General features: G+C 40.6%; 2 protein-coding genes across 6 annotated transcripts in view; both read right to left on the reverse strand.

Moving 5' to 3' along the window:
• Positions 1-599: 599 nt before the first annotated feature.
• Positions 600-23943, reverse strand: usp19 (ubiquitin specific peptidase 19). Of its 5 annotated transcripts, none has more exons than XM_080898952.1 (26): positions 23605-23942; positions 22196-22586; positions 17683-17811; positions 17316-17452; positions 16543-17073; positions 15157-15541; positions 13843-13999; positions 13671-13742; positions 13033-13148; positions 12460-12698; positions 12031-12223; positions 11478-11611; positions 11206-11364; positions 10983-11093; positions 10777-10887; positions 10572-10673; positions 10312-10452; positions 10111-10229; positions 9066-9209; positions 7754-8145; positions 7547-7657; positions 7105-7321; positions 6050-6202; positions 5716-5882; positions 5430-5605; positions 600-1424 (listed from the first exon to the last, which is right to left on the reverse strand). In XM_080898952.1, the coding sequence occupies exons 2-26, from the start codon at positions 22419-22421 to the stop codon at positions 1284-1286; spliced, it is 4563 nt and encodes a 1520-aa protein (XP_080755078.1). In that variant the 5' UTR covers positions 22422-22586; positions 23605-23942; the 3' UTR covers positions 600-1283. The 5 variants fall into 5 exon arrangements, with proteins under 5 accessions (XP_080755078.1, XP_080755077.1, XP_080755075.1 ...); XM_080898951.1 differs by lacking the exon at positions 600-1424 and adding an exon at positions 2565-3872 and having other exon boundaries at positions 12460-12692; positions 23605-23943; XM_080898949.1 differs by lacking the exon at positions 600-1424 and adding an exon at positions 2566-3872 and having other exon boundaries at positions 23715-23943.
• Positions 23944-24654: 711 nt separating this feature from the next.
• The window catches only part of lamb2 (laminin, beta 2 (laminin S)), a 44298-nt gene continuing 42178 nt past the window's right edge, over positions 24655-26774 (reverse strand). The window contains exon 35 of the mRNA XM_080898947.1: positions 24655-25906. Within this exon, the coding sequence (XP_080755073.1) occupies positions 25770-25906 (137 nt within the window). The 3' untranslated portion in view covers positions 24655-25769. The remainder of the gene's footprint in view (positions 25907-26774) is intronic.

The following is a 26774-nucleotide window of genomic DNA, read 5'->3' on the forward strand; positions in this document are numbered from 1 at the left end:
TCCAGGTTGTCCTCCACATACTGTATACTGACTTAAAGGTCTCTTCTGCAGTGGAGTTTGGTTTTTTTTTGGTCTGCAACCTCATAGTCCATTCCTGTGTAGAGATCTTCTGTGTATCTCCTGCTTCGTGAACATCAACAATTCTTTTTCTCAAGTCTAAACCGAGTTTCACTTTTGGCGCAATGCTCGCTCAAAGCCTGCCGTTTATGCACAGAGAGAAGACTGCAGGCACCGGTGTCTTTAACTCTCAAAACTGTTTTTATTTATATTAACCATTTATATGCATCCACAGCAACATTCTTAATGATCCCCACATTATATACGCAGTCCATTACAAAGGAGGGTGAGAACATGATGCTAGACAACTTACAGGAAACAGAAGTAATGAAACGCAGCAAGAGGGGGTGAGGGTACATCTGACGAGGGGCTCGGGTTACATGCAGCCATGCACATTTCAATTTATACTGAAGCCTTTAGACAAAGCATCCACAGGAATGAAAAAACTAAACAAGTACAAAAAAATGAACAAAGCTAGAGAAAGTGAAGCTAAATCAAGTTTAGAAAGCAACGGGACAGAAAAAGTGTGTGCTCACTGTATTAAAAACAAAACACTAAAAAAAAAAAAAAAAAAAAAAAAAGGTGGGTCAGCACCATCTCATGTTTTCCTTAATGTGATGCTACAATTCCAGTCCATCTTGAATACACCACCACAAACAAATCAAACCAGGCAACTCAAACTTTAAAAGGAAAAAAACAAAAACAAACAACACATTTATATTACGACAATCATCAAAGTGTCCAAATATCCCCTAATAATCGACCACAGGTCTGGTTAATGTTAGCAAGAGCCGGTTTTTAGCTTGAAACCAGACCACAAGGTGCTTTGGTGCGTGGACACCCTCTCTCTGGTAGGTGGTTGTTAGGTGGTGGAGGCGGAACTCCATTAGCAGCTGCTTTACTACTTACTGCTACTGTTAACAGGAGCTCTTAGATCATAAGTGTCCCCATATGAACTGAATGAATAAAACTACACATGTAACTTGTTAAGTCTTTTTCAATGGCTATTAATGTGAGTATATTAACAAAGGTCTGTCTCAAGTGAGTGCAGTCAAATCCTCAGACCACCTGCAGATTTTTTTGCATTGCACCCCCCGGACACCTGATTCAGATGCCGGTGTAACCAATGACGACAGATGCGTCATCAGCCGAGGAGCTGCTCCCACTTGGGGGACCTCCATGGATCTCCACTCTCCTGTCCTTTCTTTCATCAGCCCTCATACTTGTTAGTCCACTTCCTCCATGTTGCCGTAGGATGGTGCTGCACACTCGCCGGAGTGGGCAAAGAGGTCAGACGGTACCTCAGGGGTCAGCGTAGGCGGTCCTTCGGCATCCAAATCTGTCCCAAATAGCGACTGGCTAGAGGCCTGCAAAATAAACCAAGCGTTCACATTAAATCACATTGGTTCAGCATTCAGAGTGTTCATGTGTGGGCATGAAACACACAAAGACCATAAACAGATGGAAATTTTATTTTCACAAAGTTTATATATTAGAAAGCAGCATTCAGGTGGAGTTATTGAGATACATTATTGCATGGAAATTAAAATAGGTTATGATCTATTCAATACACTACTTGCAATAACTCGGTAATATTATACAGAGGCATCAAAATATAGGTTATGATTATTGTTCTTTTGCAATTAACATTTTTAAATTAGGCCCAACACACACTCACACACAAAGATAACTTTATCAGTCAAGTCCATTAAATCATTAGCCAATCAGCACTTGGAGGTCGTGCCCCCTAAAATACTTCTACAGAGTTGATTTGAGGAGACAAATTAGACAAACTAGATCAAGAACACTGTAGACAAATAAAATAAAAAAAAAAAATAGAATAAAGACTTGAGAATTGCATATGTCTGGATCAAGTATACAGTCTGATGGTGATCTGAGTAAGGCAGAGCACATACAGGTGTACTCTGACCTGATACCAGAGGTTTCCCTGAGACCCAAATACACACTCACACACGATCATCACGGGATGACTGCAGAGCAAAGAACTGATCTGTGGACGGTGTGGAGTCTCAACAACACTTGCAAACAGTTAGTGGCTGTGGATGAAGTCGTCCAGCAACTTAAGCTGCTAAACGGAATTATTAATAAATAAATATATTTTAAAATTTTAAATTTAAAGAAGGCTCTACAAAAATACCTTTGCTTATAGCTTACAAGTAAGGAACAATTCATGTGTAACTGTCCTTTAGAGCTCCCAAATCATTCAGAATTTAACTCCATTTAAAGCAGTGCAATTTATAAACATTACATTCAGGGGCGGACAAACATGTATAGTTTTATTGTTCTGAATATACTTTAGTTAGCCGCAAACTGCTAAAAAATAAACAAAAACAAATGAACAGAAAGAAGTCCCCACCACCCACAAAAAACACAACCCCTTAACTTTTCAAAGCAGTTATGGCTTAGAGGTATTCAATAAACACACAATTTAAAAAAAAAAAAAAAAAAAAAATTATATATATATATATATAAAATTAGAGTGTACTACAGTACATGTAAAAGAGGACATGTTGTCTTGACAAGATCAGAAATTTTAAAAAGGCCCCGAAATTCATTTTTCTTAATTTTCAGAATACAAACTAAAAGCAGCTACACACACGGACACACACATACATATACATACAATAAGGTTTAATATTTTCTTCTTCAAGAACACATTTTCCACCCATCATACATTTCTACTGTTAAAGGACCAATGTGTAGGATTTATGGGGCTCTATAAGAATATATTAATCATTGTTTTCATTAGTGTACAAACACCTGCAAATATAAACAGATGTCTCTCAAGTCACACAGACGGGAAGACCCAAACGGTTATAATGTAGATTTGCATAGGTGCTCCAAAGAAATGGGCATTCAGTTAATTGCCATTTGGAACCTCACCACTAGATGGCCCCGAATCCTGCACGTTGATCTTTTATGAGTGTAGTGCACTGGAAACAAAAGGCGCTTTTCAGTGGGTCCTTGCTATTCTATAATGCTCCTATAAGCATCTTAAAAAGGATCCTACACAATTATCTGACTCCTGAACGCATCTAAACAGGCTCCAAAAGAGCTTTCAGGGTTTGCGCTTCAACTCCACATATACAATGTATAATTAAGGCTGTCATGGCTGATCATCTGAGAATTATTACCCAAAGTGTGACAATAAAAACTGAAACTTTCTTTAGAAATGTACAGAGCTTGAAGCCACTTTAAAACAATGCAGAGGTAATGTAGTGAGAAATCTACACCCAGTACATCATTACAGTGTGGGGGTAGCTCTCCTGCAGCTTTAAATTAGCGTCTCTCACGATGAAAGAGTCAGCAGCTGTGACTTTAACATCAGCCTGTTTAAGTCTTAATATGTGAAGTAGTGCCGAGTATTTTAAAGGGTTTAGCCACTTCAGGTATTGTGGTGCTATGTAGAACACAAATATTTTACTGGAAAAACACTAAAAACATCTCTTCTCGTTTCTACATACAGACTTTTTTGATTTCAGGGGCGGTCCAGCACGTAAACCCAGCACTCAGCTCCAGGTGGCTTTGTAAAGAAGAGGGTAGACCAAATTGACAAACAGAGCGAGCACTGCAGTGAGCGTGCCCAGAACAAAGTATCGTACGCAGTCGTCGTCGGGATAGTCCAACATCCTCTGCCTGCGGTGCTGCTGCACCGACTGTTCGGCTCCATCTTCCTCTTCCTCGTCTCTGTTTCTCTGTGTTCGGTGTCGCCGCAGCGCAGAGAGGAACAGTCCACGGGGCCCTTCGTCGAGCCCGTCGTCTTCCTCCTCCAGTTCCCGCCATATTAGAGAGGCCTGCGATTGGCGGGAAACCTGTGTCAGCTTCTGCGAAAAGGTGCGTGTTCTAACAAATACTACGATTACACGAGAAACCTCCAAATGTGTGTACTTGCTGAGCATAGTGATTTGTACGGAGATGACACGTGTGCTCTACTGAAACTGGGACAGTGAGGAGATTGTTCTTTAAGTGGGAATCAAATTTACAGGGGCCAGAAAATAAAGGGACATCTTCAAGCTCTTCTTACTAAAAGCCCAGGTTAAGAAATGTATATTTTAACCATTTTGTTGGAAACACTGTAACATAGTATATTCTTACCAATTTAAGCAAATTTTGTGAGATTGATATGAAATTTAAGCCTGAGCCTTGAAATCTCATCTGACAGCTTCTGAAATGAAAGTAACTGAACAAAGACTGTGCAGCATTTATCCCAAAGGAACAAAGTGGAGTTTTTCACATCCGGCAGTGACATGAAGTCAGTTTTTAATAAATAATCTGTATATCATTTGCACTGTGCTCACATGGAAAGACAACTCAATGGTTCAAAGTCTCACTGATCAATACATGGCTAAAATGCTCCAGCAAAAAGGAGGACAGGAATGAAAAACAGCTTAAAAGTGAATATAAAGTCTTTAAAACACAATACTCTTCCACTAAAAACACTCACGTTATTTAGCTGTTCATTTACTTACAAGGGAATCCTTTAATATCAGAGTGCCCCCCAAGATGTATGAAAAAGGACAATAAAATGCAGATTATACATTCTCCACTTATGTCTGTGAAGGTTCTCAGTCATCCAGGTCATCGTAGTCTAAGGAGCTTGGAAAGAAAAGCGTCTGGACTTCTTTAAGTTGTGTCTTCAAGCAACCTAAAGAAGTCCAGACGCCATTCTCCACTTAATTTTATACCCATATGGATTTGGATGTCTAAGCAAGATCACTTACAATACACACTGAAATTGCTTATAATGTGTATTTCCCGCTTTTCAATTGTCCACCAGATCAACAGCAAGATTTATTAATGATAGGGAATGATATTTAAAACCCCACAAAAAACCTCAAAAGCAGTTACACTCAAGTAGTGGGAAAAAGGGAAAAGAAAAAACCCACAAAGCTAATGCCACTTGACATCTGAGCTTTGCAGAGATTAACAGTGTGTCTCATGATGGATCCATCCATTATAAACCCACTGGGCTGTTTGTCATTAACAATGTCAGAGCACAAGCTCCTCTTGTCAAGACTAATTGAACAGAAGCAGCAGTTCTCAGAGAGATTTAACACACAGGCCTGTCTCTTAACACCTGGCAAGTACTGCCAGTTCCTCATTAGTGTGACACTTATTAATATCCCAAACCCCAATGACAGATGGACTCGATACAATGTACAAAGGAATAAACATGTACAACTCCCTCATTAACCACACTGACCCAAGCTAAAATCTTCCTACAGCCCATCAACCACACTAACAGTGACAGTTCACTCACCCCCACCCAAAAAACCAGAAAAACAAAAACTACAGGAGCTCTAAGTTAGCTGTGGGAAAAATTTCCTGTCTTATTGTTATGGCTCTCTCACCTGGCTGGCAGTAGCTCCTGCAGCAGTGGGCGACTCTGCACCTACAGGCCTGAGGAAGCGTGGCGGCCTCTCCACTGGGGAGTTTCGGCGCCGGTAGAACAGAACATAAGCGTAACGCGTCACCACTTGACTCTCGTCCACCATTGTCGCGGTGCTGTCATCAAATAGACGCCAGCCTGAGAGTCAAGGAGGGAAGAGAGGCCGATAAGTGGTAGCAAGATGTCAGAGTGGAACTTATTGTATAACTTCCATATACATAAAAACAGATGCCACTGATCAGACTTACCAACATCACTGCGCTGGCTGTTCTTGTCACTTGGCAGGCGAGCGTAGGCAGTATAGTGGCCTCCTATCATTCCTCCATAGTGGTTGATGACCGCATACAAGTCATAGATAGGAGGCTGCTGCATCTCATCCTTCTGGCCAATACAGAACTTACTTAGATCTAGATTCCTGAAAGACGAGAGAGGCTAATGTTATAGAAACAAATACAGTATAGTATGATACAGTATTACTACTAATAATAGTCACACTTAGCTAAATAATTGACCAAATCTTTTTTTCATTAACATTCAAATGATGTGAAAATTAGGATACAAAAACATTTAGCTTGTATTGACCTGACTGGAAAGTCGACCATGTCATTGATCTTATCCCTCCAAATGAAACTCCTGAAGGAGAAGCGTTTGAGCTGAATGATCAAAACGTTGGGCAAACGCCACAGCAACAGTTGCTTGGAGGCCTCACGGTGCTGCTGGCACTTTGGACAGTACCTTAACACAGAGAGCAGAGATAAAGACCAGCTGATGAGACGAATGCACAGAATAATCGAATAAGACTTTTCACGTCAGGCCTGCACCGAATTTCATTTAAGAAGTTTCAACTATGAAGTTCACTAATGTATCTCTTAGCACAGTGTAGAGTAATAAAGTACTGGGCAAATGTTATGTCCTAATCCAATTTTACGCAGCAGACACCTGTTTACTTATGTTCACTATGATTCAGCGTTGAACTTGAACTCAGAAACTGAGAATTTTTAAAGTCTACTGGATTATTATCGTCACCATCACTACTGCAATGACTGTGGTACCTAAAGAATAATGCTGTGAAATAAACAATAAAAATACTGGTTGCCACCAGTTCTTCCCCTAGCCCAGGTATAAATTCTAGATCTTTCCCATAAAAGTTGACCTCTGAACATTGTTTAAAAACCTGAGAGCATCATTATCCAAACTCAGTTTGTTTTGTTAGTGTATGTAACTGTAGTATACTGAGTTTTTCCCTTTCGATGTATCAACATCTTTTTCTTTCTCTCTCTCATGTAATAATACACAAATAAAAGCCTCTGTTTGAATGTCTATGCAGGATCTGGAGCCCTGACACTATCCAGCTACAGACCAGGTTGTTGGTTTAAGTGTTAAGTTTAGTTCCTCTTTTTGAAGTTTGTATACAAGATGTCTCCTAGTTTAGTCGCTGCTGTCTGGGAGTGGGAAAGAGAAAGTTAAACCTGAGTTTATTGTTACACAGGCTAGACACATTTACCACTTGGTATGTTCACCAAGTTTAGAATTACATCAGACAAAGTGGAATTTGTGAATAACCTGAAAAAGAGCTACACGTCTAGAATCACAATCGATGCTACATTATTTAGAGCTCATTTCTTAAAGACTCCTACCAAGCCTCTTCAGGTGCCAGCACTTCTGGCTTGGTGAAAAGATTGAGGCACTGCTCGAGGGTGAAGTGTCCCGCTCTGGCCGTCTCACTCAGAGAACCCGGGTCTTCCTCGTACTCCAGTTCCTTGGAGCTCACCAGCACATATTCCTTTAGACGCTCGTTGTTCTTCCACACCAGCTCCAGGGTTGCATCGTCAGGTATATCTGCCAGTGCATCTTCTGCAGACGGGTTGATAGAGGAAAACATATTGATGTGTGGAACTTTTTCTGTTTTATTTTTGTAACACTAAACCTCAGAAGCCTGAAAAAGTCAAAACGCATCTTATGACAGAAAAGTCTTGAAGAGGTTTTCAATTTAGCACCATATCTTGCTAAATCAACCCAATATGGCAATGAAAAGAATAAAACTAAAGAAAATCAGTTCTGTAGAAAGTGGGGTGGTACCTCTCTCATCCAGCCTTTGCTCCTTGTTGTTTGCATCCAGCAGAGCGATGTAGAACTGACTAGCATGACCTGAAGCAGATTCACACGGATGCTGATACCCTGCGACTGCAGCTGCAGAACGTTCAAGAAGTTTAAATAAGAAGGCAAGAAAAAAAAAAAAAAAAGGCAAATCACCAAAATAATGAAGAATCTGTACAATACATTTACCTTCTGGCCGCACAGCCTTCTCACAGGACGTCTCTTTTTCAGCATGAGGGTCCAGAAAGCAACAAGAAGCAGAAGAGAGTGACTCGGAGAACCCTGAATCTGTGGTCCGTGTGGTGGAGAGGGACGTCTGGGAAGAGGAGAGGGACTCCGAGTCCCCTGAGTGGATGGCTGAGGCCTGAGCATACTCTGCCTGGGATTCAGGCAGCGAAGCGTGGCTCTCCAGCTCCAAGTTACCTGCTCCTACAGTACTGCTACCACCCACAGCTTCATCCTCCAGTCCAGGACCGTCAGGGGAGCCTGCTGGCACTGGAGGGAGGTCTACTCGGGACTGTGATGTTTCAGGGGATGTTCTGCCTGACTGGAAAGGAGGCTGGAACACGTTGACTGAAAACCTGCACACAGAGAGACAGTAAAGGTTATACTAAAAGTTCACATTTTAGTATGTTCACATAATATTCATTATTAAATGCCATAAACATTAAACTCTGATTATTTTACATCAAAAAGCACAAGCGTTGACTGAAAAGACATTCAGAACTTTTTTTTTTTTTTGTCATACTCTGAGCATCAAAAATGTTTCTGGGTGTTCACAGATCCATCTGTGTAGCTGGCACAGAGAAAATACAAAGTACAGCCAGGGGGATCTGATTATTGCTCAAGTTTCCAGCATTAAGACAGTGACAGGGGAAAAAAGGAAAATAGAGAAACTAAGTTGAATGAAAATCATTTTATAAAAGTAAACTAGAATCCTTTATTAATGACTTTTTGAGCTTTAGCAGTGGAGCATGACAGAAAAGGATTTGCTAACACCTACATAAAAATCATACTTCTTTATTCCATGAGAGAATATGGAATGGGCCAGAGAGCAGCCAAGTGTTAAAAGATGAAAAGCAAATAAATAAATATTTGTAGAAAAAGAGGAAAAGTAAAGGTCAAATAGATTGAAATGAATAGAAGACTGTCAGACATGCGTACTTTACGCCACAGACATGTAGACAGACGTGTAATACAAAGAAACAATGCTGGTAGCAAACTTTGCTGCATATTTCAGCAGCATTTAATATGAACAGTTTATTAAAAATGTGATTAACAGTTACAAATGGCCCTTACATACATGAAGAATTTGTTTAGACACCATCCGCTACCACCTCGTCTTTGTTTATACTTTTAGAATCGTCAAGTAGTTTGAGTTTTTTCTTCCATTAATCAAGTAAAACGAATTCCCAGGACCATCTCTAATTCAGACACGTCACAGCAAATTTAATATTAGTAAATCGAACACGATGACTTTGAAATAAAAGTGACTGTGTACCTGGAATAACCCTCTAGAAGCTGGACGAGCCGGGAATATGAGAGTCGAGACTCTGGGACACTGACCAGGAAAGGCAGGCCCACGTTCTCTGTGTTGGGTCGACACAGACTTTTGTGGTTGGGCCAGTGGGTTCTCTGACACACTCTGGAGAAACAAGAGCAGAAGAGTTAACATGTGAGGAAGTACAGAAATTTTATTGCTAACATATAATCTGCAGTTTTATCATTTATTTCTTATAGCATTTGATATTGTATTAAAGATGTTTATTAAAGTTAATTCCACCATGTTAACCTTTTATTACAGGTACAGCCAGAAGTATTTCATACACATTGCATGATTGTGCTCATTCAGAGTTGATGTTCAGTCTCAGTTTATTGAAGGTTTCAAGCTTTGTGAAGCGCTATGACTTCACAATCTATTGTGTAAAAGACTTAGAACATAGAAGGCCGCTACACGCTTATAATACATATAGTACATATAATCTAGGAACAGGCTTGAGCGAAGGCCTGAATGTATTCAGCTTCTTGTTGCAACCTGTGGCATTTGAGTTTACTTAGTAACAGGTGACAGAAGATGGGTCAACAGGAGGACAAGTCAACGGGTATCTCCAGGGCCTGAAATTATCACCTTATTTGGGATGTTAGAAAGAGGAACTTCTGTGTCTGACTTTAGCTCTAAAATTGTTTCATTGTCTGTACAAGATGCAAATGATGTTCTTAGAAATACAAAAATATGTTATAGAACGCAAGAGGGGGCGTCAAACCCTGATGATATATAAACCATTCTCTGTGTATTTTTGGCAGAAGACATATGCTGATGTTTTCTCTCCTGTGTGTTAATAAACTCATTGTTTGACTGCACTCTTCTGGGCCTCTGTGGTTTGTGTCACTGCTCTACATTGATTGATTTCGCAACACATGTTCATAGAAAAGTTAACCGACTGAATTAATAACATGATATGGGAGTCACTTTCTTCCAGGCAATCCCTTGGAAAGTTCTTAATCAGCTATTTACAGTTGGAAAAAACATGTTTTGGAAAACTTACTGATTGCAGTAGCCAACGCGATAGCAGCGAGTGCAACGCTTCAGTTTGTCTTCTTCAGACACCGGAGGCTTCAGGCAGGCAGCACATTTGGAGATGGGGATATTGGGGACCTGAAGTTTCTGCAGAGCAAACACAAGGCTGTTAAAATATTTGTAGTCACATATTTCACAGGTTTTCAAAATGTAAAAGCGAGATTTATACCTGCTGCACTTTGAACAATACCACTCTCTCTTTGGCCAGGTCTTTGGAAAGCACCTCAAAACAGAATAACATGTCAGAGGAGGACACTGTGTCCAGGGAGTGGGTAGGCAGGAACATTCGCTGGAAGCGGTTCTTTCCCACCTGAGATGGGGGGGAAGAGAAAAAGTGTCCTTGAGAAAGTCACCTCTAAATGTCTGCGGTATTATACGACTCTCCCTCCTTTCCACGACACTGTTAAAGGACATTTTAAAATGTCTAACCTCGGCCAGTCTGAGGTTCTCGGGTTTGACCCTCACACTTCTAGAGATAGATTCCAGGACTTCAGCAGTACTGGAGCTCTCCTTGCTTACACTCACTAAAAACTGACACATACAGATGAATATTCATTAACAGGTCACAAGAGACACCTTTGAATTTCAGCACTTAATAATTGATGCAGAACTGCAAAGCTGTTTCTTATCTTACCTTGATGGGTTTTTTATGAGGTTCCTTAGCGAAGTAGAAAACTGAGAGCACCTTTTGTTTCTGTGGCAACGGCACGGGCAGGTAGAGGAAGGGGTCAAAGGTGATAGATACCTGAAAAAGAGGACAGAGATGTCAATGTCAATAAACAGAAACCAAACATGTGTGTTTGTGGGGTGGGGGACTGAAAAATTGTGTTATTGTGTTACCTTAGAGCATGTGGGACACACCAGTTTGGACTTGAACTGACCCTGAAACAGATCTACTATAAAGGAGTCATTCCGCATCTTGTGCCTCTGCCATGCTTCCTCTGCCACCACCTGCACCAACAACAAAAAAACAAAACAAAACATCAGGTCAAGGTTTGACAAAATTCTAGCAGGAAACAGTTACCATTTAATCTCATCACATTAGCCAAAGAAAAACACTAACTTCGTCTAGCCGCCCGTCAGAGTCGACCGTTTCTGTGTAAGGTTTGTTCTGGATGCGGTTCAAGTCCTCGTGGAGTCCGTCCAGCAGGAATGCCATGAACTCCTGGGCATCGTGCTGGGCGTAACCAGTAAACTGACTTGCTTTACTTGCCACAATTGCCTGTGTGTTTGCAAACAGATGGAGAAAATGAAGGCAGATTGAAAACTTCCAGAGAAAAATTGCTGTAGAAGAGGAAAAGATCTCAGGAAAATCTCAGGGTGCCGCTTTTGTACCTTGAGTTTTGAGGGCTGGAAGGCGTGGTGCGTTCCTTTCCAAAGAGCCCTGAGCAGCACAGCAAAGCTGATGGCTAGCCTGCCTCCTGTTCCCAGTGGATTAGTGCAGTTGATTTCTGCCTCAAAGGCTCGGTCTGTGGGGAAACAGAAAATACAGGAATGCAAAAAGATAATATTTTCTATCAACCTTTGGCGAATTACATTGTTTCCAAGGAACTAGGTGACCCAGATTTTCAGTGCTCTAAATGCTTCAAGTCCACAAACTTCTGCAGTTGTAGCTAATGGAGATAAATCCTGTGGAAGTTCCTGAGCACTCATTAAGCCTGCCCCTGTGGGCCATGACGTTGTACCAAAGCCATAATAAAACATAGCCTGTTTTACTTTTCAACACAAAAACCCAACAACACGGTGCTCTTCTTGGCAACAGCATTAAAGATGAAGTAAATTATCCCTTTGGGTGTGCATTAGAGCAGCATTTATTAAAACAGTGCTGAATTATAAATGTATTCCTGTATTATTTTTAAGAGGTAAAAAGAGCAAATCCATTATTTACCATGAAAGTAATCCCTGAGTTCTCTGGTGTTGGACAGGGACTGAATGACGCTGTTCATGAAGCAGGTGTTTCCGAGGTTGACCAACCCTGTAAAACCAGGCAAGCACACCTTCTTCTCTTCCTCTTCCTCATGGCGCTCGCTGCTGGCCGGAGGTGCGTGGGTCATGGGCTGCACCATGCAGGTAGGCTTAGGCTGGGAAACACACACTGTCATTTACTCTAGTTGTATATGTTTGTATTTGTACTTTTATTAGCCTCACTTAATAACTATTCACTCATCCAGACTCTATGGTGTCACCTCTGCTGCTGTCAGCTCTTATGACACACGTGGACCAAATGATAATAAAACCACTAGAAGTAAAAACAATATAACAATAGTAGTACGGTACACAGTTTCAAGTCTATATGGGTATTCATTAATCCATTCACCATGGTAACAGTAGGCTCTGGCTTGGTAATAGCAACGTGCTCAGAGACTGTGCGTGGAGCCACAGAGTCCAAACCCCCATCTTCCACTCTGGTTGGGGCCTTGGGTGTCTTGGGTTTTTCTTCCCCAACCCGCGGAGGCTCCTCCTTGGCTGGGAGGTTGTGCTGACTGCTGCCTGGCTGGCTCTTCTCCATGCAGGCAGGGCTGGAGGGCACAGCGACCTTAGCGCCACCCACTGCACCTTAAACAGAGGACAATAGAGGTTGTGGTTAGAAAATGAAGCTCATCAGCAAGAGATGTGACAGGAATAATAAATATAGTTTTGCAGCAATATTCATTTACATGCCACGTTACAGAGGTCAAATTCCTGTACCTGAAAAACCCACATGCATTTGTCTCAACCACAAACAGTAAAGAAAAAACACTAACAAAAGACAACAAACTGCCCTAAATTCAAGCAATAAGTGCTGGTCATCTTTATTGTGGAACTTCTCTGGATTATCATGTCCAAAAATCCTGCAGAACAAAACCAAAGACTTTATCTAATGTTGACAAGTAGAAGCCTGGCAGCAGACCTTGTGTGGCTTGGGCCTCCAGGCCCCCCCAGCGTTGGCTGTGCCTCTTCTTCAGAGTGATGTCCAGACGGGAGGGAGTGAAGGCGTAGCTGCACAACTCAGGCTGGATCAGATTCCTGAATCACAGGAAGGAGAGTACACAGGTCAGATTGTAAAGGCAAAAAGAAGTTCAGGGAGGTGAGTGATCTACGAGAATGTCATCAGTGCAACATTCCCACTTTGTTATTCATCACGTAATGTCTGGAAGACATTTATAACATTCCAGATATTAAACATATTTATGTTGTCCGCACCACTTCCATTTGTGCCGAGTGCTTAAACCCGTAAAAAGAAACCACAGATAAGGAAGTTTGATTCCACAAGTTTCCTTAAATGTGGTGACAGGTTCTACCTTATAAGTTTGATGTCTTTGCCCTGATTTAACCCTAGTGATTTAGCACTCTTGTTTCTTCATGGCTAATTAGGCTGTTCCAATTAGTTAGATACTGATGAAGCTAGCCGTGATTCCTGGAACAGCTCAGTATATCTGTACAGTTAGCCCACACATCTACACAGAAAAACATTCCGGTGTTGCGCTCTTCACCTGCTCATTTTAAGATTCTGGTTTCTAAGCAAGAACAAGCAAACTCCAACAGTACCTGAGTTTGACTTGCCACTTGAAGACTGTGTTCGGTCCACAATCTGAATGAAGCCGCAGAAAGCTGACATCACTGTAAAGGAAAGCCAAAGGAAGGTCAATCACTCGCTGCTCTTTCGAGACTGGCCAAAAGGAAGCCACATGCTTTATTAGTAGATATTCATGGTCATAACCTTGTCTGGAAGATGAGGGTGAAGTCCTGTTCCCTGAAGATGACTCTGGCTGTATCCCTGCAGATCCCCTTCAGGTAAACATTGACCACCATCAAGTCTGTGCCCTTCTCATATGAATCATTCTTCACATACTGCAGGTTTACCATGGGCTCTGGGGCTGTGGGAAGTTTGGACAAAGTATTAACAAAAAGAAGTTATTTGAGGTGGTTTGTGCATCTGAATAGCATGCCTAATATGATCCCAGGAAAGGTGTTTAAGGTGTGCGGGACAGGTCCTGGTTGAGAGCCAAGGTTATCTCACAGCTGGCTTGGAACCAAAGATTTTAAATGTTTTCAGCATTTATATGTTGCAGTTGTGATCTTTGGTCATAAACCAGTTTCAAGAAGAAGAAAAGTTAGTGAGACTAAAAGAGAATTTTGGAAGGTGCCAAATTTTGGAATTTACTATTTTCACCTTCAATTATACGCTAAATAAATAAATAAATATTACACTTAATAATCACAGTATAACAAAGTCAGTCAAACGGGGGGGGGGGGGGGGGGGGGGGGAATCAACCTATGAAATGATCTCACCTGCTTTTGTGCAAAAACAACAAGTGCACCGTAGAGGCAACAACCGAACCTAAGAAAGTGAATGGTTTTACAGGTATACCACTGCTCTCTTACTCCAGCTGACTGATTTTTCCTCTACCTCTACTTTTTGCCACTGTCTTTGCACTGCACTGGTAGCATGACACAGTACATGTTGCATGGATAGTCCAGCTTCCCCAGATTAGCACATTGGTGCTGTTATGATAGTGTTCTCCAAGCCTCCCAGCACTGTCTTAAGAATGGATGAGACTCCAAGAGATGATCCATTACTCAAGGACAGCTGGACAGGGTTGTACACATTTCTAACCAAACTGTCAAAACAGACACTATGAGTGTGGCATGAGGGTCTTTAGTGGGACTTGTGCTAACGGAGAACCCTGGCTTGTCAACCAATATGAATGCACTACAGGTACTATGACCTGTCGCTGGTGACAAGGTTACTAGCAAAAAGCAAAGCTAGAGAAAAATCAGCAAATAGGGGACGAGGAAAGAGCAATGGTTTGGCTTCCACATGCAAAAACATTCCCCTTTTTGGAGTGGTCCTCTTGTTGCCTTTCCAGTGCATCTGCTCTCCTTTTGTTTGCACCAAAGCAGGTGAAATGGATTCCCAATGGTTTACACCTCCTCACTGAGCAAACCGATGTCCCCGAAATTGACTGATTGTGTGTTAAACTGTTCCCTTAACCTTTTTCAGAAGCGCATTTAAGCACCATATACAACTAACCATCCAGTTGCTTCATTTCCAGTAGCGGCTCCTCCTTCGACTGGTCCCGCTTCTCCTCATCGTCACAGCTGCTCTTCGTTTGGGCAACACCTGGGGGCTGGCTTTGCTTGGCTGGCATTCCCATCGCCTCTACTGGTACCACTTCCATATCTCCAAGCTGCTGACAAATCAGAGGATCCTGCTCTGATTCCTGCTCAACAGGTTTTCCAGCTGGCTCAGAGTCTGTTCTGTCTCCCAGCCTTTGGGGAGAAGTCGAATTCATTTCCTTGTTGAAGGCGACAGGTTTAACACAGTCACTGGTGCTAACAGGAGCTGCTGGCTGGCTCACACTGACATGTGTTGTTGCACCAGACTGGTCTGATGACTGGTTTTGCTTCTCAGCCAACTGAAAAAATACAAATAAATTAATACATTTAAAAAAAACAAAAACAAAACAGGAGACATTTTAAAAATGAAAGAGCAACGTTCACTCCCAAAGTCCCCATAGGAAAAGGAGACTAAATGAATATCTATGAGCTACAGATTTTTCACATTTGAGAGGGTATACACAGCACCCTCTAGTCCTCTTATTACAGCAGTGACCAAAAACAAAGGATGCCATATACAGCTGATTATCCAGTGAGATCTAAAGTATCTGCAAAGTTACTTTTGTGACCTTAGCTGTATGAAAACACGCCAATACACATGAGCAGACAGTCCTCTCATGTCTCACTTACTGCTCTTTATCTGGCAGGCTGTTGTCTGGTGACAGGTTTAGATGGCATCTGTTAGTATGTTGTGTAAAAATATTTCATAAAATTACAAATCTCTCCCAAGCTCCAGGGACACTTGGAAAAAGGGAGCCCACACATGGCAGATGGTGTTACTGGCTGTAATCGAATTAAATCCTAGTACTGGGTGATGTGTGGAAATAATCTGCAATTTTAGTCTTTAAATGAGTCAGAGTTGGGAAATTATTTAAATTAAAAAAAAAAAAGTTTAATCATTTTAAATATTATTAAATATGGAAATATATTATTTCTATTTATTGGGTTCTGCATGATTTTGGGCTCATTCAGAATACGTCACATCCGCCTGACAGCTGTGTGTGACTATAAACACAATAAAAGAAAACAGCAATACTGTTGCTGGGGTAGCTAAGTGGCTGTGTAAAATAGAGATAGTACAATACAGACAGCTCTTTACCGTTGTGTGTTCACACTGTTTTGGTGTTTGTGAATTTTTTATTTCCCTGCCAGAGGAATCAAGTTTTTCTAACAGTTGGCAGGTTTCTTGCTTACAGGACAGTTAACAGCTCAGCTTACTGGAGTAAGTCAACTGTATCCAGTTATTTAAGGGCATGTAAAGAAACTGAATTATAAATCACAATATTATAGCTAATCTCACCTGAGTTCTGTTGGTAAGGGTGGAAGCAGCTGCTTCTGCTCCCTGTTTCTGTCCGCTGCCACGAGTCTCAGATCTGTTGTCTCCACTTTTCCGTTCCGTCTGTGGGCTCCGACCAGCGGGCAGGTGGGCACAGGTGGATTTCCCGTTAGCTGCTGTAGACATCACAGATGGCAGGTCGGCTGATGCAGCGTCCTTAGAGGTCTTAGGCAGCCGTACAACTGTGCGTTTGGCACTAGGTTCCTGATGCGGTTGCTCTGCTTTCGTGACGGTAACAGGCTTGCTGCTGGTGGTGGAGCCATCTCCAGCTGTGCTTTTAACACCTGCAGAGTCCGTAGTGGCCTTTTCACCCGTCAGTTTAGTTTTCAGGCTGCGTTTGACACATGATTTGCTAACACCGCGTCTTGACTCGCTGTGTGCAGGTGACGAGGGAGGCTGGGGCTGGAGATGTGGAGTTTTCTCTGATGACTCCAAGGCAACGGGCTTCATGTCTGGTTTGGTCTCTATGGATACTGCCTCCTTCTTTTTATTTGACTAAAGCAGAGGAGAGGAGCCAGAAGAAAAACACAGGGCTTACTTAAAGCTTCAATGTGCAAGACTCTCCTTCAAAGATTAAATAACAGTCACGTCTGGGCAAAATGTTTTTCTAAACGTGGTGCAGAACCCTTATAACAAGTACAGTGTGTTGCTTGCAGGCTAGCATACTTACCTCAGTTTAATTTAATATTCTTTTAAACTTGTTTTGAATGAGCGATGAACAATTTTATGCGACTCACCTTTAGAGAAGGCCAGATGTGGAAAGGAATCTTTTTGTGCATGATGAGATGGAGGAAGCCTCCCTTTTCCTTATACTGGACTTTGCTACATGAGGCCTCGATTTCCTCCTGCAGCTGGCAGCTCCATTGCCGTCCATCTGAAGAATGAGAATGCACCGATTTTAATAGACCACAGCTCTACCTACAGTATCATTTCAAATAGAATAACTGCAATAAATCCAAGATATAAACCAAAGGATTAAGTTTAAAGTCCAAATTCCAGAGTTTGAAGGCTAAACTGTACAGCTATGTACTTTTGTGGTTTTATATTTTATGACTGACCCAGCTTCTATTTTGATCTCCACTTTTATACTTTGCTGTGAATTACCTGGGAAATCCACATTGCAGTGTGTGTCTGTGAAGGTGGTGTTTATGTCCTCTATCCTCTGCACCCCCTCGCCACAGCGCAGCCTGACAGTCACTTCGTTGACATTCTGCTTCCAGTCCACAAACACATCTTGAAAAAACAAAGAAGCAGGCATATGAGTTTTAAAGATGAGCAGGAACTTGAAAATTATTCCACCCTGATCACTCAGCCTCCAGCCTGAGCCACAGTGACCCTGTTAAAACGTAAAAACTAAAAAAAAATCCTCTGGTTAAAAAGGAAATTTTAAAGTAAAAACCAATGAAGAGCACAGCATCAGTACAATGAACCCAAAGGAAAACACACTGAATGCACATGCTCACGCATTCACACAGACCACTGCGCTCATATGCTCAACTGGGTCAGTCTAGAGCACTCACGGACAGACCGAGGCAGACAGAAGGCAGTGAACTCAGCAATTACAAATGGGACATCTAAAATTATCCACCCCACACAGACTGTATTCCAAGTAAACAATTGCAAGAAGGAAAATCATCAAGTCATTTGCATGCTACCGAGCCACTTCTTCAAATGTAGACTCAACACACTAACGTGGACAAAAAGAAAGAAACAAGAAGACGTGTACCACAAGGCTCATAGCACCCAGCCTTCAAGCCTCAACTTTCCCACACTCATTTCCTCATCCAATCTCTCCCCAACTGAATCACTCCAAAAAGGTCACAAGGAACACTCAATCCCCTTCAGCTGGTGACAGTCAGATTACCAGTGTAGCTGTGCCACTCAAATGACAGGAATAAACTTGTTGACATTTGTGACAAATTGTTTGTTTTTTTTAAACACTTAACATGTGTGTTTAAGTGTATTTTTTTGTGAATTCTCAGTATAATTAAAATTACACTACTGCAACAGTGGACTGTTACAGCCAGAATATGAAAGGAGCAGACATGCAATCAAAGATTCTTGAACAGAAATCAATTGGAGAGCTCTCATTTGTTAAGAGCCCATAGTTGTCCTGCTCAAGCTAACAAGAGCCAATCACTATCTGAAAAAGTAAAGATATTAGCCAATCATGTTGTTGCAGTGTTGTTTGTGAAGTCCAATTGTGGGCTTAGTAAAATTGTAGATAACAGTACTTTGGCTTTTTCTTGGCTTAAAGTAACCATATTGTCAAATAGTACGGAACTTATTAAGCACTCTGATTGGATGAGAGGAGACGCCGATTATGCTAGCACCGAGTATTGTGTGGAGGTTCTGAAACTTTGCTCGTGTGTAGAATTTTATTTTTTATTTTTTGCAGTATGTCATCATATTTGACTTGTACACATTAACACACATAATACTCTCAAAGTGAAGTTTAGATTTTCTTCCCAATTTATTTTTCCCCAAAACATTTCAAAGATGGCTGCCAAGCAGCAAGAGTTTCTTTTAGAAAGATCTACAAAACTAGCAACTGGAAAAAAAATAACTTCTCAAAATCTATTTTTAATAAAGTAGCTTTTGGTTTAAGGTAAACTCATTTTGACTGTCACTACGGTTAGATCAACTACCAGCATGAATGTTGTGAACATTAAATTACATTTAATTTAAAGTGAGTCAACCAATTCAACTTAAATAGCATTTCACACTGTAATACTATTAATGAATAAAAAATGAAATGATTTAATTTGCTGTTTCCAAATACATTTTGCTTTGCATCACTGAACAGAGTTGGTGATTGTGGGTTTTGAATAATATCAAAAAATTACTGGTGCCTTTTCATGAAAAGCCTACAGCTGGTTGAGTATCTGGCAGTATCTCAGCTAGAATAACATCCCTTCACTATGAAGAAGAGGACCAGCAAGACAAATGTTCTCACATTCAGTCTCATGAGAAACCAAACAGAGCCAGAGTAGAGCTCATCTATTAACACTACAAACAGCCGCACTGACCTGAACACAGTCTAGTCTGATGAGACCCACTAAGATAACTTGCAAACAATACTTCCAGCACGACCAAGTATATATAATCAAAGCACTGATTACAGGCATGAGCTGTGCTCTACATGATCAGGTAAATGCTGTATCACTACGTTCACATCAACATGAGATCCAATATCACCTTTAAAAGCTGTTATTAGTATCAAATTATGCAGGCTTAAAACAACAACAACAACATATCGAAATGTGTGACAATATGGTAGTCACACATGCTGAAGATCAGAACACGATGGACACCAAATCAGAGACGAACAGAGTAAATGCAATTGGCAATTGGAATAGGTGCTAAAAACGGGACAATCTTCTACTATGTTCCTTCCCCCTACTGGCCAAAAAGCTGTTACTGCTGGACTAAAGTGGTTATTGAATAGAAAATAAGCACTACAGTAATAGAGCTGTAATTGTTGCAGATTACAGCTCTATTACTGTGGTGCTTATTTTAGTTGCTAGGGAGGTATCTATGCTTTGAGTCCAAATCCACGAGTACAAATACAGAAAACAAGTAAAACAAAAGGCAGGCGAATCTCACGTGTATAGTTTACAGGTATTGCCAAAGACTATAGACTTTGGAAAGAAAAAGCACTGTGAATCAATAGCTTATTTGATCAAGGGCTTATGGAAAATGTGAGAAGCTTTGCATTAGCATTTCAACCTTCAGGGACAAAATCACTCACAACTGTAACAGAGTTAAGTGATTAATACTGCTCGATCAAGACAAATAAATGATGGAGGAAAAGGAAAAAAGAAAAGGAGAAACATCAAGAAGAAAGAAACCACAAACCTAATTTACAAATCTGTGCAAAGATTATGTGGACTCAAATAAATCCTTCAGTGGTCAGACAAGAAAACTACAGCTGCTTTTGTTTTAACCTTTAAACTGGAAAAGTATTCCATTATGTTATTCCAGAAAGCATAAAACGTTTTCTTCATCTTTTAACACATTATATTCAGTATCTACTAGAAGAAGATGGTGAGTCTCAGACTGTTACATTGTCATTGCTTCTGTGAGGCTCTTTATAATCAAAACTATCCATCCTCTGCACATGTCCAAACCACCTCAGCCTTGTCTCTAAAACACTGAACTTGAGCTCTCCCTCTGATGTACTCATTCCTAATCTTGCCCATCCTGTTCTCTCTCAAAGAAAATCCAAAGACTGTCAACTCTGCCACCTCCAATTCTGCCTTGTATCACTTTGTTAGTACTACCACCTCCAAACTATACATCATAGCAGGTCTCACTACTATTTTATTAATCTACTCTTTCACTTTCACATTCCTTCTGTCACAAATCAACCCTGACACTCATCTCCAACCACTCCATTTAACCCGTTCCGTCTTCTTCAACTCTCTTGTGAAAATTATTCCACTACACAGAAAAAAAGTTTAGTACTGCAAAATAAATAAAATGATGACAAACTAAAAGCTGGGCATTTACATTTACACATACGTGTGCTACCAAATTCATATAATGTAGTTGTAGTTAATATTTTATTGCTGTTATTACTGTTTTATCCGATAAAGAAGTTGCAAAGGGATAAATGCCTCAACAATATCCTAAGGACTCTAACTCCACTGCCTTGGCCTGCACCTGGTGAGTGTAGGTGGCAGGTGATTTAAGGGGGTTCTTGGAACAGCCCTTTGAGTTTGATTTAAGGACACAAACTAGGGCCAAGCAACAAATTGTATATTTATCTCAGCTACAATTGTACTATTCATTAATTATAAAAAATAAAATAATGAGCATAAAACAATTTCTTTGTTATGTTTCTGTTTGCTATGAAGATTTTGTCTTGCTCTCTGTTATAAAATCAGCACACCTCTTTCAACTACAGCCATGCACTTTGGTCTGTCTGCTTCATCTAAAGGTAAATCTAGATCACTAGTGTGTTTCTGCCTTTAGTGCATATGGTGAAGGAGGACATGCAGAGAACTGGTGTGGCAGAGGAGAATGTTAGGACAGGATGAGATGGAGGCAAAATAATCTGCTGTGGTGGATCAGCTAAAGGAACCAGAAGAAAGAAGATGACGATTACTGATTGGCTGCAGATGCTTTTGTCTCTAGATCACTGAGGGTCTCTCACCCAGAGGACTTTGTTGACATAATAAAAATGTGCTTTTTAATGTGCATCTAGAATGAAGTGAAATAATTACTGACAAAAATAACTGATCACAGCAAACAAATGAACCAGTTCTCCACAGGCTGTGGTTTGAGTAACCCTCCGGCTTACAGTGAATCTCTCACAAAGCAGAACAGGGACCACAATCACCGTCACTAGCTAAAGTTCAAGATGGTGGAATTTGAGTCACCAGGAGGATGACAAACTCCATGGAAAAGCAGCTGAATGACACCAAAGCAACACAAGTGGCCTAACCAGCTTTCATGTAGGGAAAAATAAAATACCAGGGACACGCTACAGGGGATGAGGCTACATGGTTACCTTTCAAAACAAAACATTTACCCACATTTTAAGAGTAGACATCCACAAAAAATAAAATAATGTAAAAATGCGTGTAGCTGGGACACTTTTTGTAATTCTTACCTTTCTTGACTTCTGCAATAACCCCATCCACGGCTGCAGCAGCTGCTGCCGCCGCTCTCTTGGCCTCTCTGCTTTCCTGGTTGGCCCTGTCCTTCTGCTTCTTCTTACTCGTACTGGAGGGCAAGTCTGAGCCGTTTTCTCTGCTACTGCCTCCTCTCTGCTGAGCTCCACCACGGTGGCCCACCGCCTCACTCCCGGCCACACCACTACTGCCGCTGCTGGCCATCTTCAGGCACTTGGCACTGACAGGCCGCCCGTCGCCAGAGTCACTACCACTGCTGGGGTCTGGATCTGAGGTGTGCCTCTTCCTGCCTGGCCCGGCTATCTTGGCGATGATGCTGGTCTGAACTCTCCCAGAACAGAATCAGGAAGACTAGTGAGGGATGGGGACCTAAAGCATAGACAATTCACTGTCAGTTATCATGATGTGCAATTTACAAGATGTAACAGAATATCAAACAGCTATGGGACTTGAGTAGGACACACACACCAGCAAACGCATGCACACATCCAGAGACAGGGACCTGCTGTAGAGCAGGTGTCAGATAACAGCAATGCTGAAAAAGAACATGACTATTGTGCCTTACAACAAAAAGCATATGGCTGAGCATAACATCGACTGAACCAGTCGGACATTGAGCTTTGCTCCGTTTCCTTAGCATAGCAACCGCAAGTTGCTAGCCCACAGTAAAATGACAAACAAAGGACAACAGATAAATCAGCCATTTTAGTTAGCGTTCAGTACAAACCATTTACTAAATAGCCGACCGCTGTTTATTAATCCGTATTGCTGAGCTTCCCCTTATCAAGCTAGTTAGCTTACTTACTGTAAGTTAGCCAATAACCAGCAGACTATATAGGTTCGTTTATTTTAAGGCACACGTGTTCGTGGCTGTCATGTGCCTGTAAATAATGAAGCATGCACATAGGTCTCCACGAGGCTTCAAACTAACCTTATATTCTCAAAGTCATGCTTTGGCAACTCTCTTTAAAAAACCTGCTAACCTTCAGAAGAGTAACATAATACCGTAACCCTGATGTACCTGGTCTACACTGCGAAATGTAACAATTGTTTATGTACATACCGTATCTAATTTCGCTGCTTTGACTTCTCGGGGCAGTAGTAAACAGTGGCATTACTTTCGCATACCGCCAGTAATGTTTTAATGGCTGTAGTTTATCTCCATTACCGTGTGCCCCAGCGGAGCGCCGGGCAGGTCGTCTAATCAAGCGCTGCTACAGAGCTCCGAGCAGCTAAAGTCATTAGCCTCACGCTAGCGGTAGCTCAAACCAAACGGGTTGGTACGGCTATTCAATTTAAACAAATAAGACAAGACATCTCGTGACACCTGACGAACATTAGCAGTTAAAACACTACATTCATATTAACGTAACAACATGACACTTACGGGGATTTATTATGATGCTAATTCCGTTTTAACACACAATAGCGAGCGACTTCTTTTCGTTGCCCGGCTGCTAAAGCTCCCTTCTCGGCCGCAGGCCGCTATGCTCCTACCCGAACTCGAAACCCCGTAGTCCACGGTGTTTCTAGAATCTTCTTTCCTTTAACCAGGGCCCATTTCTTCACATTTCAATTGCGAAGAAAATCAAACAAAATACAACAGCAGAAATCCTGCTCAATCCATTGGTTTCATCCGGCCTCTGCGGGGCGAGTCCTACTTTGTTTGGAGGAAATTACAGCGCTGACCGGCCAAACCTGAAACGATTGCACGGTCACTTCCTGGCTGACATGCTCACGTGATCTCTCGCTCTGTAACAATCTGCATTAGATTAAATTTCTCGATTTTTGATTATTATATACCACATTTATTATATTATTCCGATGTCTAAAAAAATGTTCGAGACACTGAAAACCTTCCGAGTCATCTAAGGAGCATCCGAGAGCCTCTGTAATCAACATTTAATGGCGCTCACGACATCCTTTTGTGCACCAATATTCTCACAGAAGTTAAGGACAGAGGTCTAGATTTAGTAAGCCTTGTCCCAAATAGGTCTCCATTATCTTGTTAGACTACAGTACGTAGTAGTTTGTCTGTTTGTCTTTTCCTGAAAAATGTATGTAACTTTGGTTTTGCAGCAACTACATTTAAAGCGCACCAAGAAACAAACCCATAACTTCCAAACCTCATTACAATTTTGGCTCATTTACAAAAACTTCAAATCCAGGCAACTACAAATGGCATAAGGTAGGTATTTCAGATCAACCTCAAGTCTTTTGCTTTTGAGATCTGCCAACACTTAGTGGCAAACCTGGTAAACGGACAGCTGTAAAACTTGCAGTGCAGCAGATTCTGTCAAAAGGGCACATCAAGGACACAGACACAAAAATAGAAATGGGACATCTTGCACCACTGCAAACCCCATGCACATTGGAGCCACAAGACAGCACGGTTAGAAAACGTGGAAACTTCAAATCATTCTGCTTTGTGATAAATGTAATGAAAAAACAAACAAACAAACAAACATCTACACAGATTTTTTTAAAAGTTATTCATTCATCAAACTGTACACTTTAAAACTTTACAAAGGTTACTTTTGGTATTTTCATTTTGTTAAGCAGTTATCAATCATTTGGCTGCAGCTTCTAGGTGTACCAAAATCATCTGTTACACCTAGAAAAAAACAAAAAAACAAATTGGCATGCAAATAGTAAAAGAATGTATGATACTGGCAATGTAAGGCACAATTAAACAGCGTACTACACATCGCTTATTACTATGTCACTTCAATAAACAATAACTCCAAGCTCCATCACAGTATGTGTGATAAACATTCACAATCTTGGCATTTGGTTGCAATTCTTAACATTCAGTATACAGCCACCCTCCTACTCCAGGCAGCAGAGACAAACAGTTCATTATTTTTCCACATATAAATGTTTATGATTTGTTTCCCTGCTATTTTGCTTGAAGACAAACATGGTAACTGGATTCCTGACTCACACTTCATCTGTGCTTCATTGGACAATTTTATATAGCTATATATATAATAAAGGTTCTTATTACAACTACACGGCTCTGTTTGCTCCTTCCTCTGAGGATTTTATTCAAATTTAAAAAGCAAAATAACAAAATAATACTTAAGAGAAAAATGTGACAGCTGATTGCAACTTCATCCACATTCAATAACAGAAGACAATGGTTAATGGTTAAGGCCTGGACCATCTAACTACAGCTAGACCATCACATGGTAAATAAAGGGAAAACATTATAATTTAAAATGATTTAAAATATATAACTTACATTGTTTTTATAATTGAAATCACACATTTTAACATATACATGTGATCTTATTTGCAGCAATAAATGCAAATATATTGTGCTCGAATTTGAATCAGAAATAAAACATGACATCAGACAACCTTTATTTATGTCAATATGATAGCAACGATTGCAAACACTGACAAAACAGGAACATTTGGAGACAAAAATGCACATTCACTTCTGGAGTGACTTTATTTTTTGTTGCGTTTTGACGTGTAACTGTATCTGAAGGAAGTGGCAGACGGAGAAGATGGCGGACTTCTTTCTTTTTGACTTTGAGTGGTGAGTTATTGACATGTGTTGTAGATCTGGATCTGTTTGTTGATGTCATGGAGGATGCTTTTCATCTTGTCCTCCAAACCGTCTAGCTGACGAGCCTTCCCCTCCAGTTTCTTCTGGTTTTCCTCATAGTTTTTTTCCAACTCTGCAGAATCCAGACATTTCAGGAATGGTTACACAGCGAGACATTAGCTGATCGGGTCTTGGCTTTTAAACACACAAAATATCTAATCTGGAGTATCTGGAAAAATGTTCTCACTGTCAATTTTAGACTGTTTTTAAAACACTGTGAATTAACATTTGGAGTTCCTCAGGGACCAATTGTAGGACCCAAATGTTTTCAGTCATATACATGTTCTTCATTTAGTATTCACATGATAAGGAATGACAGCCAAATAAAGCTAAATATCTATTCTGTTGCCACGAAACCTACTGATGCTCTTAGATGTATTTTAGATTTGTATTTTAATGCTTTGCAACCAAAAAGGCCACAACTCAAGTATTTTACATAGATTTTTAAGCTGAAAGAAAGAGAAATGTTATGAATGAATGTGTCAATCATAAAGGGAATGTTATGATCGACACAGAATTTAGCCTGGAAGGAACAGTGTGACATTTAAAATGTTAATTTTATAAAAATTAATCACACCATATTTTATTTAATTAATAACAATTTTGATTTTTTTTTTTTTTTGCTTCAATGGATGTTCTAAATTCAGTTAATAATTGTGGAGCAAAAGTTGTCAGCTTAATATACTGAAGTTCTCTGCTGATGTGATCTGAGTATGTGAGTATGTTGAGCAGGTATGTTAGTCTTTGAAAAGTCATGTTTATATCAAACATAGTGTATATATTTACACAAGTACTAATGTCTTCTGTTTGGTAAGGTTTATTTGCCTTTTGTCCACATTATTCTTTTCATAACTGATCATTTTGTTGTATTAATGTCGTTTAAAGACTTGTATTCTTAGAGTGTTGTCAGTCACCACACATTTTAAAAATGTACACATGTT

This window comes from Rhamphochromis sp. 'chilingali' (assembly GCF_963969265.1).
Source record: "Rhamphochromis sp. 'chilingali' genome assembly, chromosome: 12".
Lineage (NCBI taxonomy): Eukaryota > Metazoa > Chordata > Actinopteri > Cichliformes > Cichlidae > Rhamphochromis > Rhamphochromis sp. 'chilingali'.